The sequence below is a fragment of the Copadichromis virginalis genome, linkage group LG5 (assembly GCF_057382275.1).
Source record: "Copadichromis virginalis isolate Kocher_CV1m ecotype Utaka linkage group LG5, C_Virginalis_male_GT1.1, whole genome shotgun sequence".
NCBI classification, from domain to species: domain Eukaryota; kingdom Metazoa; phylum Chordata; class Actinopteri; order Cichliformes; family Cichlidae; genus Copadichromis; species Copadichromis virginalis.
The window spans coordinates 9276085-9292194 of NC_140622.1; the positions used below are offsets into that span (position 1 = coordinate 9276085).

A 16110-nucleotide genomic window follows, 5' to 3' on the forward strand; every position below is an offset into this window, starting at 1 on the left:
AAAACTGTAAATACAAAAAAGTTACACAAACTAGTTTCCCACCACAGGAAATTTATTTTGAGTGTCTTCATAGTTTTATTTTTGAAATACACCAATTTTTATATACTGCAGGAAAAACGAAAATAAATATTATAGTGCAAATTTGCAAAATAACAGCATATGCATCAAAATAAACTATTTCCAGCAGTGCAATATGAGTCCTAAGCATCCCAGAAACGACACAGAAAGTCATAAAGTCAAACATAACTTTTTAAAACACATAACAAGTAAAACACAAGCTCATAAGGCCCCGATCGTAAAAAAACTACATTTCCGCAAAATGACGTCACTTCCGGTTTCGGGCAGGTCATGCGGTCATGTGATAGTTCGCGCTGATGGACGTAGGAAGTGTTACAAACAGCTGATGGATCGGCGAAGCGTGTTTCTGGAATATCATGTTTTTGTTGCTGCAAGTGATTTTTATGCAGTTTTTGCAAAGCTATATGTGGAAGGAAACTGTGACCTAGGACAAGCTGATGGCATAAGATGTAAGTACAACTCCTCCAGTTTCAAAAAAAATTATTGCGCTAGCTTACTTGGTTGCAGAGCTACCGGGATTTAAAAATAGTTACGCAAAACAGAGCGTGCCCGCTCCGATCGGCTGTAAAGGGTTAAAGATCTCTAGAGTGAAATATCATAAATGGGCCATTTCTGTTTCTTTAATTCCTATTGGTAATAGCCTATGAAACATTGATAAAACTTTATCTCTGTTCTCAGAAATTCTTTGACTGCTCAAAACTATAACGATAGGAATAATGTGCTACGTAAAGGTAGGCCACGTCGCAGAACTTGCAGAAAGAAGATAATAAAAAAGACCAAAGTCTATTTCTTACCTCCCATTTGATATCCATTTCATGTGGCAAATGACCTTCGATTCTGATATTTTCAGGGTTCCTGTCAGGGGCTGTGGAGGAAAAGGAGTATAGATTTTGTCAGCATTGCTAGTGGAAGAAATCTCCAGTGAACGAGGCACACGAGTTTCAACAAGAATGGAATCAATTATGTAGCAGGTCTGAGTGTTTTAAAGTTCACAGAGCAGCAGCGTATCAAGTGGGCTGGAAGACCCTAACAAAAGGTACTACTGGTAAATACTGAGCGATGAAAGGAGGAAACTCAGACCTTCTGGAGGAGTTTTGTATCTCTCTGTGGCCTCGCTAGGACGCCCGGTTCCCACAGCGTTCACGGCGGACACTCGGAAGCAATAGTCGACATTGCCGTTGAGCTTGAGCTCAGCAGAGTTGCGGTTCCCAGGTACTCGGAGTAGCTCCTTCCAGTTGCTTGGTTCCCAGTGGCTCTCCTCGTACTCGATAATAAACTCTGTTGACAGGCATAGAGACAATCAGAGGTCTCCCTCACCGCTATGAATCCTGCCAAAGGATTACTTATCTAACCACCAGCTGTGCAGAAAACGCCTGAAACCCTGCTCTGGGCTTGTACATTCCTCAGGGAGACTAATCATGATTCATGCTTGGATGAACCAATAATGGATTCATATTGTACAAGATGGTATCAAACAAATCTATTTACATGCAGGATGCTGCTCAGGAATGTGTCTGTCATATTAATGGCATTCGCTACGAGATGCACTGATCCTCTCTGCGCTGTATGTCCTGACACCTGCACACATGGATGCTCCTTTTTACCTGTGGTTGAGCTGTTGTGGTCGTCCCCGGGGACCCATTTCAGCGTCACATTTCTGCCCTTGCGGTCAGACAGTACCAAGTTCTCCGGCGCATCGGGGACATCTGAAAATCATTGTAACGGCACGGCTTTTAGAAAAAGAAAATCACAGGGACACAAGATCTCTGCAGCAAGAAAAAGACCCGGGGAGCAAACGTTCAATCGTTCCCAGGAGTCAGAGGATGTGGAACCAGCTGCATCGCTGTGCTGCCCGTCACTGTTTTCTTTAGACTTTAACATGTCGACAACATCTTCAAAGAAGCTGTGCTAATAAAGCCACGGTCTGCACCTTCATGCTCTGCGCTTGGCTTCCTGACATTTTGTGGCCTTCTCGAATTTGCTGCGCATTAATGTAGCACCAGGGTGCTCTGAACTTTTGACCCCCGAAGCAGCGCTCACACGTAAGCTCACCTAACACCATGAGGAGGGCTGAGGCCACGTCTTGGTCCGCTGGAGTTTTTGCCACACATGTGTACACACCCTGGTCGCTGTGGCTCACATTCATGATGTGAAAAACACCGTTCTCCACAAAGTATCTGTCGGTAGAAACATGGAGACGGGGTATTGATTTACCAAAGGAAAAGGGCTTTTCAGCTGGGATTAGGTCTGCAGTGCTGTTTCACCAAATAAATAAATAAAAATTCTACCTTGAATTCTCAGTGTAGTTGAGGGCTATCTCCATATCATCTTTTTCCCACAGGAGCTCAAAGTAATTGCTGAAAGACTTGTCGTACTCCGCCAGGCATGAGAGCTGGGCCGTGGTACCTATTAGGATCCGCTGGTCCTCCGGGGCCACTACTATTCGAGTGGGATCTTCCAAAGGAAAGACCAAGTTACTTACATTTTGAGGCCCGTGTGAGGCTTAACACAATTCTTTTAAATGACAAACTGTTTACCTTTTACATAAAGCATGGCATTGATAGCAGATGATCCCTCTGTGTTTTTGGCCAAACACGTGTACTGTCCTGTGTCACCCCTCTCCACATTGTAGATCTTCAGTGACCCGTTTTCATGAACAGTAAACCTGGGTCCATGAACAGATTCAGGGGAGTCGTCTTTGCTCCTGGAGAACATGCAAAAGTTGTCAGAGGGGAGAAAAATAAATGCAAATACAGGTGGTCTACACTACTACACTATGGCAGCAGTGAAGCGATAAAAGCAGGACATCAGAGCTGAGTGACAGGGCTACTTCAGCTTGATTTGAAGAAATAGCAGGTCGTGGGTAATGAAACAGCCAGTATACTGAGTGCACGCATCGACCAGCTGAGATCTACTGCCCTCTGCTGGTAAAAAAAGCTACACTTACCAAGTGATTGTAGAAGGAGGAGAGCTGAAGACCTTGCAGTGCATCGTCACTCCCTTCCTCTCCACAACAGAGTATTCCTCCCCCTCACTTGTTAAAATCATGGGCTGCAAATCTGCAAAAACCAGCAGGAGACGCTCATCATAACATCGTAACAGTGCTGTTAGAAAAGCACAATATATTTTTTTCACCGTGGAGGAAATGGCTTCGACAAAAAAAAAAACAAAACAAAACCCACACAGCTAGATTAGGTTTTAAAAGCTGATAAAACAGGAATGGAAATAGGCAGATAACTGCAGGTTAAATGAGGTGACAACAGTGTTGCTTTACTTGTGCATTAACTATGAGCTTGTTGTGTTTTTAAAAAGGAAAAAAAAAGAAGAAAATAAAAAAAACGATTCAGCTGACAGGTTGTCAGAAATGAGCAAATGTGAGAAAGAAATCAAAGCTGAAAACAATGGAATAATGAGTTCGCTGAGTGTGTGCACCTTATCAGTTGTAGCCAAAGCCTCCCATTAAAACGCTCTGTCTCTACTAATTGTTTACAAAGGCAGCAACTGGGACTCAGCATTCAGAGACTGTCCAGCTTTATTAACTCCTGTGTCACCAAGAAGCAACTCCCCACATTTGAGCTGCACAACAGATTTTTTTTTTAATCTGCTCTTGTAAAGCAGCACATGTTTGTCTTGTGGCACTCGAATTGGTATGGAATTGAGAAGGGACTTGTTAGCATATAAATGGTAGGGAACAGGGCTTGTTGCTCCACAGGGAGAACGGCCATCCTGAATGAAGGAATACAGCTTGCAGACAGCTCTCCTTCCCTGGGCTCCTCACCGTTTTATGGGCATATGCCAGCATCAGCGGCAGCTCTCGAGCTTGACACATCAGTCAGCGATCTCTCTGTGTCTCACAAGGAAGTCTGAACCTTATTCATGTACGCTGCGACACAAATACTTTGTATGGATGGTATTTTCATAGACCTCGGATGGTGAAGCAGAATTTAATAAAACTGTGGCTCGCTGATATACTTACTCATGATCATGATGTTTGCATTGGACAGAATGGTTCCGTGTCTATTGGAGGCCTCACACTGATAGACAGCACTGTCAGAAACTTGGGCATTATGTATAACTATGGTGTCACCAATTACCCTCCTGTTTCGTGCTGGGGACTCTGGAATAATACAAAGGTACACTCAGTGAACACAAAGTTTTAAACCAGCACAATTAAAAAAAATCTATATGCTAAGCTGAAATTCCCAAATTAACTAACATCAAAAGAATGTGAAGCAACAATCACTTTGATTTTAAGTCTAAAACATCTGTGTGTTTGTTGTGTTAAAGTGATGTCGGCTGAAGTTGACCTAGGACCTGGCCACACTTTGGTGTACTACCAATCTGTACCAAAAGATGGAGCAGCAAACCAACGTAAACTTCTGTTTCAACCAGTTTTACCCTGGAAATCGGGCACATGCAATCATACAAACTCAGATGTTGGAGTTGAGGTGTGGTATCTTTAGTGCGTTACAGAAAAAGTGAGAAAAAACAGGAATTTTTTGGGTTCTTAAGCTATATGTCTGTGAAGGTTGTCAGTCATCCAGGTCATCGTAGTCAAAGGAGCTTGGAAAGAAAAGCGTCTGGACTTCTTTAAGTTGCTTGAAGACGTTTCACCTCTCATCCGAGAAGCTTCTTCAGTTCTAAGGTCAAATGGTGGAGAGTCCCAGATATAAACCTAGTGGGAGTAAACCCCCCACAGAGGGACAAAAGGACCCCCTGATGATCCTCTAATCGCCTGAGCCAAGGTGTGAAACTGGGCGTGGGTCCCAATCAGCCAGAGTTTCGGGTGTGTTCATTGTGAAACCTGGCCCCACCTTATCATGCGAATTCCTGAGGTCAGATGGCCCAGGATGTGAGTGGGCGTTAAGGCGTCTGGGAAGGGATCTCAAAACTGGATTATAGATGGCAGAGAGTTGGTGTCGTAAACCCCCGCCTCTGTTCAAAGATGGTCGCTCACAGTGGACATAGATGGCTTCTTTCACTCCTCTTCTTAAGCTAATTAATCACTAAAATCTTTAATCAAAACAGATCTCAACAGATCACATTCATCATCCTTGTAGTATATATAAATATTTAATCATAAATATATGTTCTCTCTATTTTCAATTTTAAATGACAAACTTAAATTATTTTATAATTTCATTGAAAAATACTTTGCTACGCATCCATGCAGTACCTTGACACCCCCACCAGGGGCCTTTTACACTAAATCCCAGTGAACTAACTGGGTACTACAATTGGTTTTATTGGTTGTTTGCTTTTTTGGATGGTTTTTAGGGGGGTTGTATTGCAATGTTTAAAGTACCTGTGCACAATTTGAACATAGCCTAGAGGCTTCACACTAACAGTTAACACTGCAGCTAACGTAGCCCTAACTAGATTTGTTATAATAAACTTTCCCCAGCTGTCAGGGATTTAAGTGACTTCATATTTTGGTTTTTGAAGCCATAGAAGGTCTTATATCCCTCATATTCTCAAACATGCAGTGCACATTACCTTTAATGTACAAACTTAATTAATAGCATTCACGTCAGTGTTTTACTTGTCTCTGTTTGTCTTTTCTTAGATTCTATGGTTGTGTCTCAACAGATACTACACAATTATGTTCACATTCATCATCCTTGGAGTACTTTCCCACTTCTGGATACTTCCTCCTCATGTTCTACGTTGTAACACTGAACAAAACAGCATCAACCTTTAGCCTTTCTGTGGGGTTCAACATGTCTAGCAATCACAAGGAGCTCGCAGTACAAAGAAGTGAAGTGAGCTTTAAGTGAGACTGCTGTGGGACTGACCCTGCAGAGGTCCACCGTTCACCCTCCATGTAGTCGTCGGCTGAGGAATCCCACTGGCAGAGCACTTGATGTGCACGTCTGAGCCGATCATACTGAGCTGACTCTCAGGCTCAAACACCCACTCTGGAGGCTCTGAGAACACACAGTCAGCGTGATGTTATCAGTATAAAGAAGACACTGAGCACTTACAGAGGAGAACACAATCACAGGAATAGTTACGCAATATGTATTATTCAGTAAAAATGAATGCTACATTTACTACCGATTACACACAGAAATGGACCCACAAAAGGCTCTTCCGCTGCCTTCAGCCTCACCACCTGCCACCATGATATAGAGATTATACTATTATGCATTACTTGGAATTATTCTTAACACCGTCTTTCACACACACAACCATGTTTAACATAGCAATCAAAACAAAGGAAGCTGACAGTGAAAATGCATGTTTATGCAATCAGATCTTCATCTTTCAATGATATTTAAAGCTTTTTTTTTTTCCATTTGAGGCTTATTTGAGGAAAATAAGAATAAAACTGTATCAGCCATCAGAGCCTTTTCTTAATCTTTCCTGTACCTGATAACCATTTGGCAGATCCACAATCCGTAAAATGGGAACAGAGTATATTAACTAAATAAAAACTAGCTCCATTTCCACTAATCATAGAATCTTACTTACATATTAAAGCATTAGAGTTAGGTGATAATTTGATATACAATAACAGAAGAATCATACTTTTTCTTAAAGCAGAACTTTTACTTGTGAGGATTTTAACACAATGTATCGTCACAGCAGCTGGTCTTTAAACCCCTTTTTATCAATGATTAGACGAATTTGTCAAACAGAAATAATGAAATCAATGTAGACAAACCAGATGTGACAACATTGCAGTGTGTTGCACTGTACACTGTTTTTACCTTCGACTGTCACGGTGAAGGTATGTTGAACTTCTCCCAGTGGATTCTTTGCCTTGCACATGTACTTCCCACTGTCTTCCAGCTCAGCTCTTGGCACAATCACCAATTTTCCATGATTCTCAAATCTCACTTTACTAGGAAATTTGTGGCCCATTTTCATCCATTCAACCTGTGGAGTTGGACTGACAGAAAATGGGAACAAATGGTGAGCCTAAAAATAGTGACATACTGCCTTTACATGGCTAAAATTAAAGGTCCTGGAAGGGCTAGAGCTTATCCCAGCAGTCATAGGGCAAGAAAGATAGCTAGACCCTGGACTGGTCACCTGTCTGTCACAGGGAAAACACAGACAACCATTCACACCTACAACCAACCAAACTAATTAAGTGTCTTTGGACTGTGCGAGGAAGCCAGAATACCTGAAGAGAATCCATGCAAACACATCCACACCACCATGCTACTCTAACATAGCAATATAACTGCTAATATAGTAACTCTAAAACATTAAGGTAAATTATTACTCACAATCCTTCAGCAATACACTCCAGGTTCAGGTCCTCTCCTTTGATCAGCTGTATCTCTGATTTGCCACCAGGGGGCGTCAGAAGAGAGGGTTTTCTCTCCAGAATTGCATTAGCTGAAAAGAACAGAATACACAGTAAGACAGAACAGCGTATTCACACATCTTTCTTGTGCATAAAGCAGTTCATACACATGCAGAAATACACTAATATAACTTACCATTTTCAGAACTGTCACTTTTTCCTAAAATCATGACGGATGAGACCAAAAAAACAAACACACAAACAAACAAGAAAAAAAAACACACACACACAATGAACATGTGAAAAATGTGGATGATGCACATCACCAACATCTGAGTCACATCATAAAATCATAGAAACAAAAAGACGCGCACAAACAAAACAGTGTGACACTGGGATGGCTTTTGAAGTGTTTCCTTTCAACAACGGTATCGGCGAATGTGCTGGTAAATGAACAGTGCTCCAAAATCAAAGTACACGTCACGCTGGTTTGAGAGGCAAACAATAATCGAGTGGAGACAAAGAAAACAACGAGACACCTACTTGTCTTGACAATGACAGACATGGCGGTCTTCTGAACGATCGTTCGTATTCTGGGGAAGGAGGCGAAGCAGCAGTAGTCTCTCCCGCTGTCCTTCTCCACTGCGTGGGAGAAGTAAAGGTCTCCGTTCAGGCCCACGGACACCCTCTGATCCTGCTCAATGTGCTGGAGATCTGAGCACAGGAAGACGGTGGCAATGATTCCATGTAGATGTAAACAATCTTTAATTGAACAACTGCTGATTTAAATCCATGTACTTCAGCTTAACCCAGCTAAACGACATTGGAACATAATGAAGTAATTTTCCTAATACTTCACTGAGACAGTTACTAAGACCTTCACAAAAAAATATCTGTTTACAGATTGACATTGATTGAAATTTTATGGCTTGGGAATAGTAAAAATCAACTACCATCATCTAATTTGGATCACTTGTTATATGTTTCATAAACACAGCTGCACACAATAATGAATTCCCCTCTCATTTTTAAATAACTGTGGCACAACGAGAATGAATGTTTCACTGTTTTACAAAGACCTAGAAGAATAGTCTTTATTTTGGTCTTCTGTACCTTATTTATCTCTGGTATAAACTTCCAAACTGCCTACGAAGCAGAGAAAGCTCATCACTCTAATAACCCCACCAGCTGAAGCAGTCATTTCTGCACTGATATAATGGATAACACTTCTATAACACTTCTGCCACCACGGCTGTGAAGTGTCTTTATACATGGCAAAAAAAATCTTTTAAACTGTTCAAAAACACTCCATACCATAATTTTACTACTGGCTTCTTCCAACTCTTCAGTAAAGCTAAACATAACAAACATTTTACCTGATATATTTCATGTATGTGGGAACGTGAATATAAAGAAGTTCTGTGGCTTTGAAAAGAGAGTCTGCAGTGACTTTCCTTCTGATTAGCATGTGATTCAAAACACATTTTTATAAGCCTAATATATCTTATGAAATTTACCGTCTAAACTATTTTTAATTAACCAAGTTAGAAAGTCAACACAACTGAAAACAAAATAAATTCATAATTATAATAAAGGTCAATCATAAAGGACCAATATGGCAAGGCCATGATGATCCACTTGGTAAAATAAATCCGCTTGGCATCTTTCTTGGCCTTAAGACAACAATTGTGATGGCTAAAGATCCAAACGGGACACAAAAGAAAGAAAAAAAAGAAAGTCAACACCAAACTGTGCACTCATCACAACATGAGATATTACTTACTAATAGTCATCCAGTAGATCTGCAGTGGAGGTATACCGTTAGGTGGGTCACATTTTAAAGTAAATGGCTGGCCTTCTTCTACCACGACAGGATCGAGTGTCTCTTTAGGGAATTTAGGAACATCTGAAAACAAGATAAACTAGAGTTGAAAAAAATAATAAATAGTGTGGTGCAGTTTTTCTTTTCAACAGAAGGTGGCAGTAATATCATTCTTGAATTCTACGTGTAGCACGTGTCAGTTTTACCTGTGCTGCGAATCATTCAATAGATTGAATCCTAGTGTGCTCTGTTTATTTATTTATTATCTTCAGTTCTGGCCCTCAGAAACAAAACAGACATCCCTACCGCTATTGTTCATGGCCCTGTCACCAGTGCTGAGCGGTTGAAGCCCAGCCAAATTTAGTCAAAGTCCCCTGTGGAGTGGATTTTCTTGGAGAATTTATGTAGTGTTCTTGGGAACAAAATGAAAAATGAGGCAAAGGAAATGATGGAGAGGCTAGATCACACCCGATGCTTTTTCTGGTGCAGACCTACAGATGAGACGCTGCGAGGGGTGGAGCGCTCGGGAACCTCAATGACTTTCTGCCACGTCCAATACAATGAAAAGCTCACAACAGAGAGGTGCAGTCATTACAGGGAGCTGCTGGCCCTGAATCACTTTGAAAGCTCTGTAACAGAGCACCTCACACACACACATCTGCACGCACACTCAAAGATGCAGGTTACTCACTGGGCACAATGAACTCAATCTCCTTCGATATGGCGATGCCTAGTTTGTTTGAGGCGTAACAGCGATAGGTTCCCTGGTACTCTGTAAGGTTCCCATTATTGGGTATCACAAAGGTCCCAGAATTCTCTTCTTTCATCAGGCGGGGGTCTTGAAAGGGGTCGAATTCCTGGTCATTCTTTGTCCATCTGAATCTACATAAAGAAAGCCAGTGTTAAAATGTCAAGTCTTAAAGCTGAGACCGTAGAACACTCAGTACCGAAAGTTACAAATCAAAGCATCGAAGTGCAACATGTTGATGCTAAAGTGTTGTTTGGTATTTAGTGTCTGTTTGACTGCTAATAACAAGCTCCCGTCCTTTGAAGTACTCACTCTGGCTCGGGATTCCCTTTGGCTTCACAAATCACGGGGAAGCTTTCGTCAAAGGGAAAGGCGATGAGAGTGCTGGGCGACTGAGCTGTGATGGTGGGCAGCTGCTCAACTGGGCAACAAACAGACAGGCAAGCATGAAAATTAAAGAAACAACACAGGCTTCAAGAAAGCTATTAAGAAATGTGTCATACTCATCATGATACTAGGACAGTGGTTCCCAACATTTTAGATTTGTGAATGCCAATTTCCTGAGGAATATGCTTTTGACTTAGCTCAACACATCTTCAATATAGTCTGCTTTTGAGGTTTTAAGAGGTCTGGCATGGAAAAGTGCCATCTTGTTGTATTTTGGAAGACAAAAATGACCATATTTCAACAAGTGCTATCAGTCAGTTACAGGCTAATTCTAGCAAGTTTACTTAGCATCCATAAGCTGAATGGATGTAATACACAGTCACAGATACTTGCTAATTAGTGCATGTAACATATTCATAATATCAAATCATATAATACTAGAATTCTACTCAGCAAAATTGGCTGGTCTGTACCTCACAGGAGGTCATAACATTTGTCAAATAATGGGATTAAAATGCTGCAAAAGGCACCAACACCTTAAACATGTTACAACATGGTCCAGTTCAATGACTTTATTTAGTGGATGCCAAGCAGACACTGATCAGGGGTGTGACTGCTGTAACTGTTAATATAAAGATTGAGGCTATCAGTAGAGGCCCAAACCATTTTTGTGTACAAGGCTCCAAACATGGTCTTTAACCCTCTGCGGTCTAACCCAGTAGATGTGCCCACAGTGGGAAGGTGTGTGGGTGAACTGTGGGGGTTGTGGGCAAACACAAACTTATCCCACACTGGTCATAAGCGGGTGTGCCCACACAGAGCCCACAGCAGGTTTTCCCTTTGGGGACCTTCTATGGGTTTTATTAGCAAACCCATAGTTGGCTTGCCCAAAAAAACCCCACGTGGGACCCATGTAGGCTAGTTCATGTAGGGCCCACAATAGTTTTACTCCTTGCGGCTCCCAAGACCCCTTATTAAGAATGATTTAGGTCTCTTCCTGATTGCAAACAAAGTATTTAAAACATTATTGCATATTTTAGTTGCCTCGGGTTGGGATTTCGGGTTAGGGTTTTGGTTTTCACCACTTACAAATTAGACCTCAGAGGGTTAATGATCAAACATTGGGCACTGTAGAATGGAAATGTATGGGTTTAACTCATTTCTGTAGCAACCTTCAAATGGCTAACTGAGGAACTGCAGTTTTGGCACTTTCAACTTAGCTTCATTGCTGCTTGGTTGGGAACCACTGCACTACTATGACAATTACATGTCCAAAAACAAAGAAAACAAATGTATCTATTAAGATGACAGTGTGCTAATGCAATGAATCACAATAAAAGCTCTTCATTTAGTCCCTGATGGCCTTGATGATAAAGCAGTGACATGTGGTGTGGATGGAAAAGCACATGCCTAGTCCTAGAAGTGCTAGAAGTGTAAATACCAGTATTATGGAGTCATGACTGATGACACATGGTATTCAGATCCAACACATATGGCTGTAAGTAAAGCTAGTGCTAAGCTTAATTGAAAGCCAGGAGATGAAAAGGAAAGAGCAGAAGACTTCACTAATACTAGCTACAGTATGGCAGGGTAAACTTACTGTTTATGTGACCTAAAACTATATAATCCATGGCAGCAGGGGGAAATAAACCAGAAACAGTCAGCAGTGTGGGAATAATCCTTTAACATACACCCGTGTTATGGAAAACACAAGCTAGAATTAAAAAGACTTCTCTGACAATGAGCCCCAAAATGCAGCCGCCTTTTTCACAAAACCTGTTTGAACTGTTCTTTATCAAGGCCTTAAGAGATATTTTTTAACTGAATAATTTAGAGGAAGAGGGTTGATGCGCGTTACCAAGGAAACTGGGATACACGCATACAGCTAACACAAAATGAAAGAAAAACCTGATTCAAACAAGATAATAACTGTAAATATATTCAATTCACAAAATGCTTGACGATTGTAACAGTTCTCTATAGTGTGATGTATTCCCCTCTAAATTATTCAGCGCCTTTCTTTTTCTGATAAAAAGCACTTCAAGGAGAAGTGCTCTCTGTGGATGAGCACAAACAACAAAACAGCCCTTTATACATTTAACCTTTCTTTCATTCATGAATCGTTTTCTTCGAGTAGCTCTGAATGTGTGTTTATGTGCCAGTCTGTCAGTCTGTTGTCAGAATTCAACCAATTTGTGCAGAACTGTAACTCATCACAGAGAAATTTGGAAACCCCACCATAACTTTTATGATTTATTTGTTTACAGATGAATTTACACGTGAATTACCTCTTGCAGATTTTTTTTATCATTAAAAGAAGATTGTTATTTCAGTCATCATCTCTTCTGGGACTGTCCTGCGCTTCCACTCACATACTTCGAAAGCAAGCAAGTGGTGGAGCAGAGAGCAGCAGCAAGACCCCCAGACAGAACAGAGCAGATATCAATGTGACACTGATTAAGCCAGACATAACATAAAAGGGGTGGGCATGGGTTGTTAAGTGGCTTGCAGACGCCAAATGATTGTGAAGAAATGAATCAGCAGAGCAATCATCTGATGTAGACTGGCAGAAGTTATCTGATCTGGAATTAGAGCTGAGCTCACTTTTGTGGTGTGCCTGAACTAAAGCTGGAGTTTGGAAACTACATTGTTTTTATTAAACCAGATGTTTTGAGCTTGAAACTAGTGACTGAGACAATAAAGTCATCAGGAAAGATTTCACCTAAGCATTAAATCATAAGTTAGACTGTACTTCCTCAAAGTACACTCTAACTTCTACTTGCAACTACAGGGTTCACCCCCTGCAGGCCATCAGACAGAGGGCAGGTTTAAGACACTTCAGCCCTAGTTTCCCTTTTCAGACCTGGAGGCTGCATTCATCTTTAAACACTCATCAGCCACTTTGTCAGCTGCTACAGTCAGATGGCAGCCACTCTGTGCATTTAGGCATGTAGTCATGGTCAAGTCGACCTGCTGAAGATCAGCCTGAGCATCAGGATGGAGGAGGAAGGTGATTTAAGTTACTTTGAAGGTAGGGTAGCTGCCAGATGGAGTGGTCTGAGTACTTCAGAAACTGCTGATCTACTGGGATTTTTCTGCACTACTATCTCTAGGGTTTAAAGAGAATGGTCCAAAAGAGAGAAAATATCCCTATTTCTGCTACAATACGTGGATGGTAGGATCAGACACAGTTCAGGCTTCTGCTGCTGGTGTAATAATGCGGTTTTCTTGGCACAACTTGAGGCAACTGAGCATCATTTAAACAACACAGCCCACCTGAGTGTTGTTGCCCACCACGTTCATCCCTTTATGACCAGAATGTACCTCACTGTACAATACCTTGTGCAATACTTTTTGTAAATAGTCAACAGTGCAATAGACTCAATACTTGAAATGTGCAATTCACTTGTATTTTTATTTTTTATTCCTATTTATTCTATTTATCCCCTTTGTATATTTTATTTATATTTGTCTCTGTATTTATATATATGTGTGTGTGTGTGTGTGTGTGTGTGTGTGTGTGTGTGTGTGTGTGTGTGTGTGTGTGTGTGTGTGTGTATATATATATATAACAGTTCTGTAACTGTAACTTCGGTCGTTGCTGTGCTTTTTTTGGAAGTCGAATTTCCCAGAGGAACCCACCCGAGGGATTAATAAAGTTCTATCTTATCTTATCTTACCCATCTTCAGATGGCTGCTTCCAGCAGGATAACACACCTTGTCACAAAGCTCAAATCTTCTCAAACTGGTCCCTTGAACATGACACTGAATTCACTGTACTCAAATGGCCTCCACAGTCACCACATGTCAATCTAATAGAGCACCTTTGCAATGTGGTGGAATGAGAGTCACTACATGGATGTGCAGCAGACAAATCTGCAGCAATTGAGGGATATGTGAATATGGACCAAAAAGTGGATCCAACCCAGTGCGAGCAAGATATACCTAATAAAATGTCTGGTTGATGCATATGCACTCTGTCTTTTTTCGCTGCTAATCCTTCACTATCCTTGCACTGAGCATGTGTTGTATTGTTAGATTTTAAATTTCTGAAAACAGCTACTTCCTGCAAATGAAGAGAAAAACAGTGATGCATACCTGGGCAGCTAAGAATTTAGTTAAAGCATTTGTTTTCACATTATTATTTTGACAAGAGCATAGCTGCTTTAATAGAGTCTTTTATTCTTAGACGTTTGGTTTTATTTGCCAAATTTCCGGTATGCATTTCTCTGATAATTCCTGTAATTCCCAAAAAAAAACCCACAGTGGAAATGAGGTTTTTAGGGGATTTTGTCTTCTTCTTTTGTGGTGTTAACAGAATACAAAAATTACATTCCAACTTGAAAGCAGAGTTATGTTGTTAGACATAATGTATCTTTTTATCTGGATAATCCACATGATGTCATGGTTTTTTCAGTAGAGGAGGTTTTCTTTGATACAAAAGAAAAGGCTCTAAGAAAACTCTTTTCTATTTCTTTTGTCATCCCACTGAAGCCCCTCCTAAATCATCCTGCATCCTTTGTTGTGAATGTGTGACTTGTGAAAGAGTCATGACTTACCTTCCAGCGGGATGTCAATGGCTGAGGTCGTATGAAAGGCACAAATACAGATAACCACCAACAGCACGGTGGCCAGTCTGGGGCTCCTCAGCAACCTCATAGTGTCGAGATCTCGGACAGTCACAGGAAATTAACGCTCTCCACTTTGTTTTCAGTTCATGACTATGGTGAAGATGCAGTACCTGTAAGGTAGCACAGATGTAGAAGACCCCATGAATCCACCCACGCGCTGGCAGACAGAAAGGCAAAAAACTCCAAACAAAACAAATCCCCCGTGACTCCAAGCCCGACTGCTCTCTGCTCAGCCAGGCATAACCAGGCACACATTTTCATTCCCATCAACAGGGACTCAGTTCTGAACTAGTTCATATTTTGGTGTGACAAAGAGAAGAAATATTCACATTAAAGCCTCCTATCATCCCATTTCCCCATGGGGCTCAATTGTTTTGTAGTCTGCGGAAGTGTGCGGCACAAAGCATATTTCTCAAGCGACAATGGAAAGAAATAAACAAATGAGGGAGCCTGTGGATTTATTAATGCGTGGCAGATGTTCAGCATTACTTTTGGAAAAAGCCAAGATTGAAATCAGCATCAAAATTACCATCAAAGTTTGGCCGATTTAATCATCGTGCTGTTTTGATCTGTGCCTGCATGTTTCTGATAACAATGACTCAAAGAGATTACGAATGCGGACCATTTTATCTTTTATTGCAGCAAATACTGTTGCCTGAGGGGTGGGAGACATAAAAAGCATGCATAGTTAACAGTCAGACTGAGTAAGCTGTCTGCACTTGCACACCGACAGAGCTGCAAGAGGACAGAGTGCTGGATAATTCTCCATCCAATAGACGAGAGTCTGGACCATAATGAGCGCATGATCGGTCCAGAGCAATGTATGGGAATTCTAATGTCTTGGAGCAGTACTATAAGAAACCTCTGGGGTGTCACTTCATTAGTCGTCCCCATGTTGGCTGTGACCCAGCTCAGCAGGTCATGCTGGAGTAATTAGCTCAGCAGCTAACAACAAAACAGAAGACTAATACAGAAACAGAGTTTTAGAGAAATCTTAAAGCTGCTGGCCTACAGAGAACTCGTGACATTCGTGTAAAACTGAAATGTAGTAAAGAGCATCACAAAGGATAAAATCCAGTAATTGCAATTACTGTATTATTAATGTTGCTAAGCAAACCAATTAATGTCAAGGAAAGTATCTGAGTATATGAGCGGCACAGTAACTACCACTCAACCAACTGAGCAG

At 41.2% G+C, this 16110-nt stretch overlaps 1 protein-coding gene across 10 annotated transcripts in view; it reads right to left on the reverse strand.

Moving 5' to 3' along the window:
- chl1b (cell adhesion molecule L1-like b) overlaps positions 1–16110 on the reverse strand; it is a 78436-nt gene that overhangs the window by 20128 nt on the left and 42198 nt on the right. For 7 of the 10 annotated variants that reach the window (XM_085455770.1, XM_085455760.1, XM_085455764.1 and 4 more), the window contains exons 2-19: positions 14853–15034; positions 11894–11911; positions 10219–10327; positions 9850–10040; positions 9120–9242; positions 7880–8050; positions 7533–7556; positions 7317–7428; positions 6792–6973; positions 5874–6005; positions 4055–4195; positions 3026–3137; positions 2616–2782; positions 2367–2532; positions 2131–2255; positions 1683–1784; positions 1159–1356; positions 873–943 (exon numbers count right to left, since the gene is read on the reverse strand). In XM_085455770.1, coding sequence (XP_085311896.1) covers positions 873–943; positions 1159–1356; positions 1683–1784; positions 2131–2255; positions 2367–2532; positions 2616–2782; positions 3026–3137; positions 4055–4195; positions 5874–6005; positions 6792–6973; positions 7317–7428; positions 7533–7556; positions 7880–8050; positions 9120–9242; positions 9850–10040; positions 10219–10327; positions 11894–11911; positions 14853–14952 — 2244 coding nt within the window. In that variant the 5' untranslated portion in view covers positions 14953–15034. The remainder of the gene's footprint in view (positions 1–872; positions 944–1158; positions 1357–1682; positions 1785–2130; positions 2256–2366; positions 2533–2615; positions 2783–3025; positions 3138–4054; positions 4196–5873; positions 6006–6791; positions 6974–7316; positions 7429–7532; positions 7557–7879; positions 8051–9119; positions 9243–9849; positions 10041–10218; positions 10328–11893; positions 11912–14852; positions 15035–16110) is intronic. The other 3 variants (XM_085455763.1, XM_085455762.1, XM_085455766.1) reach the window with 3 other exon arrangements.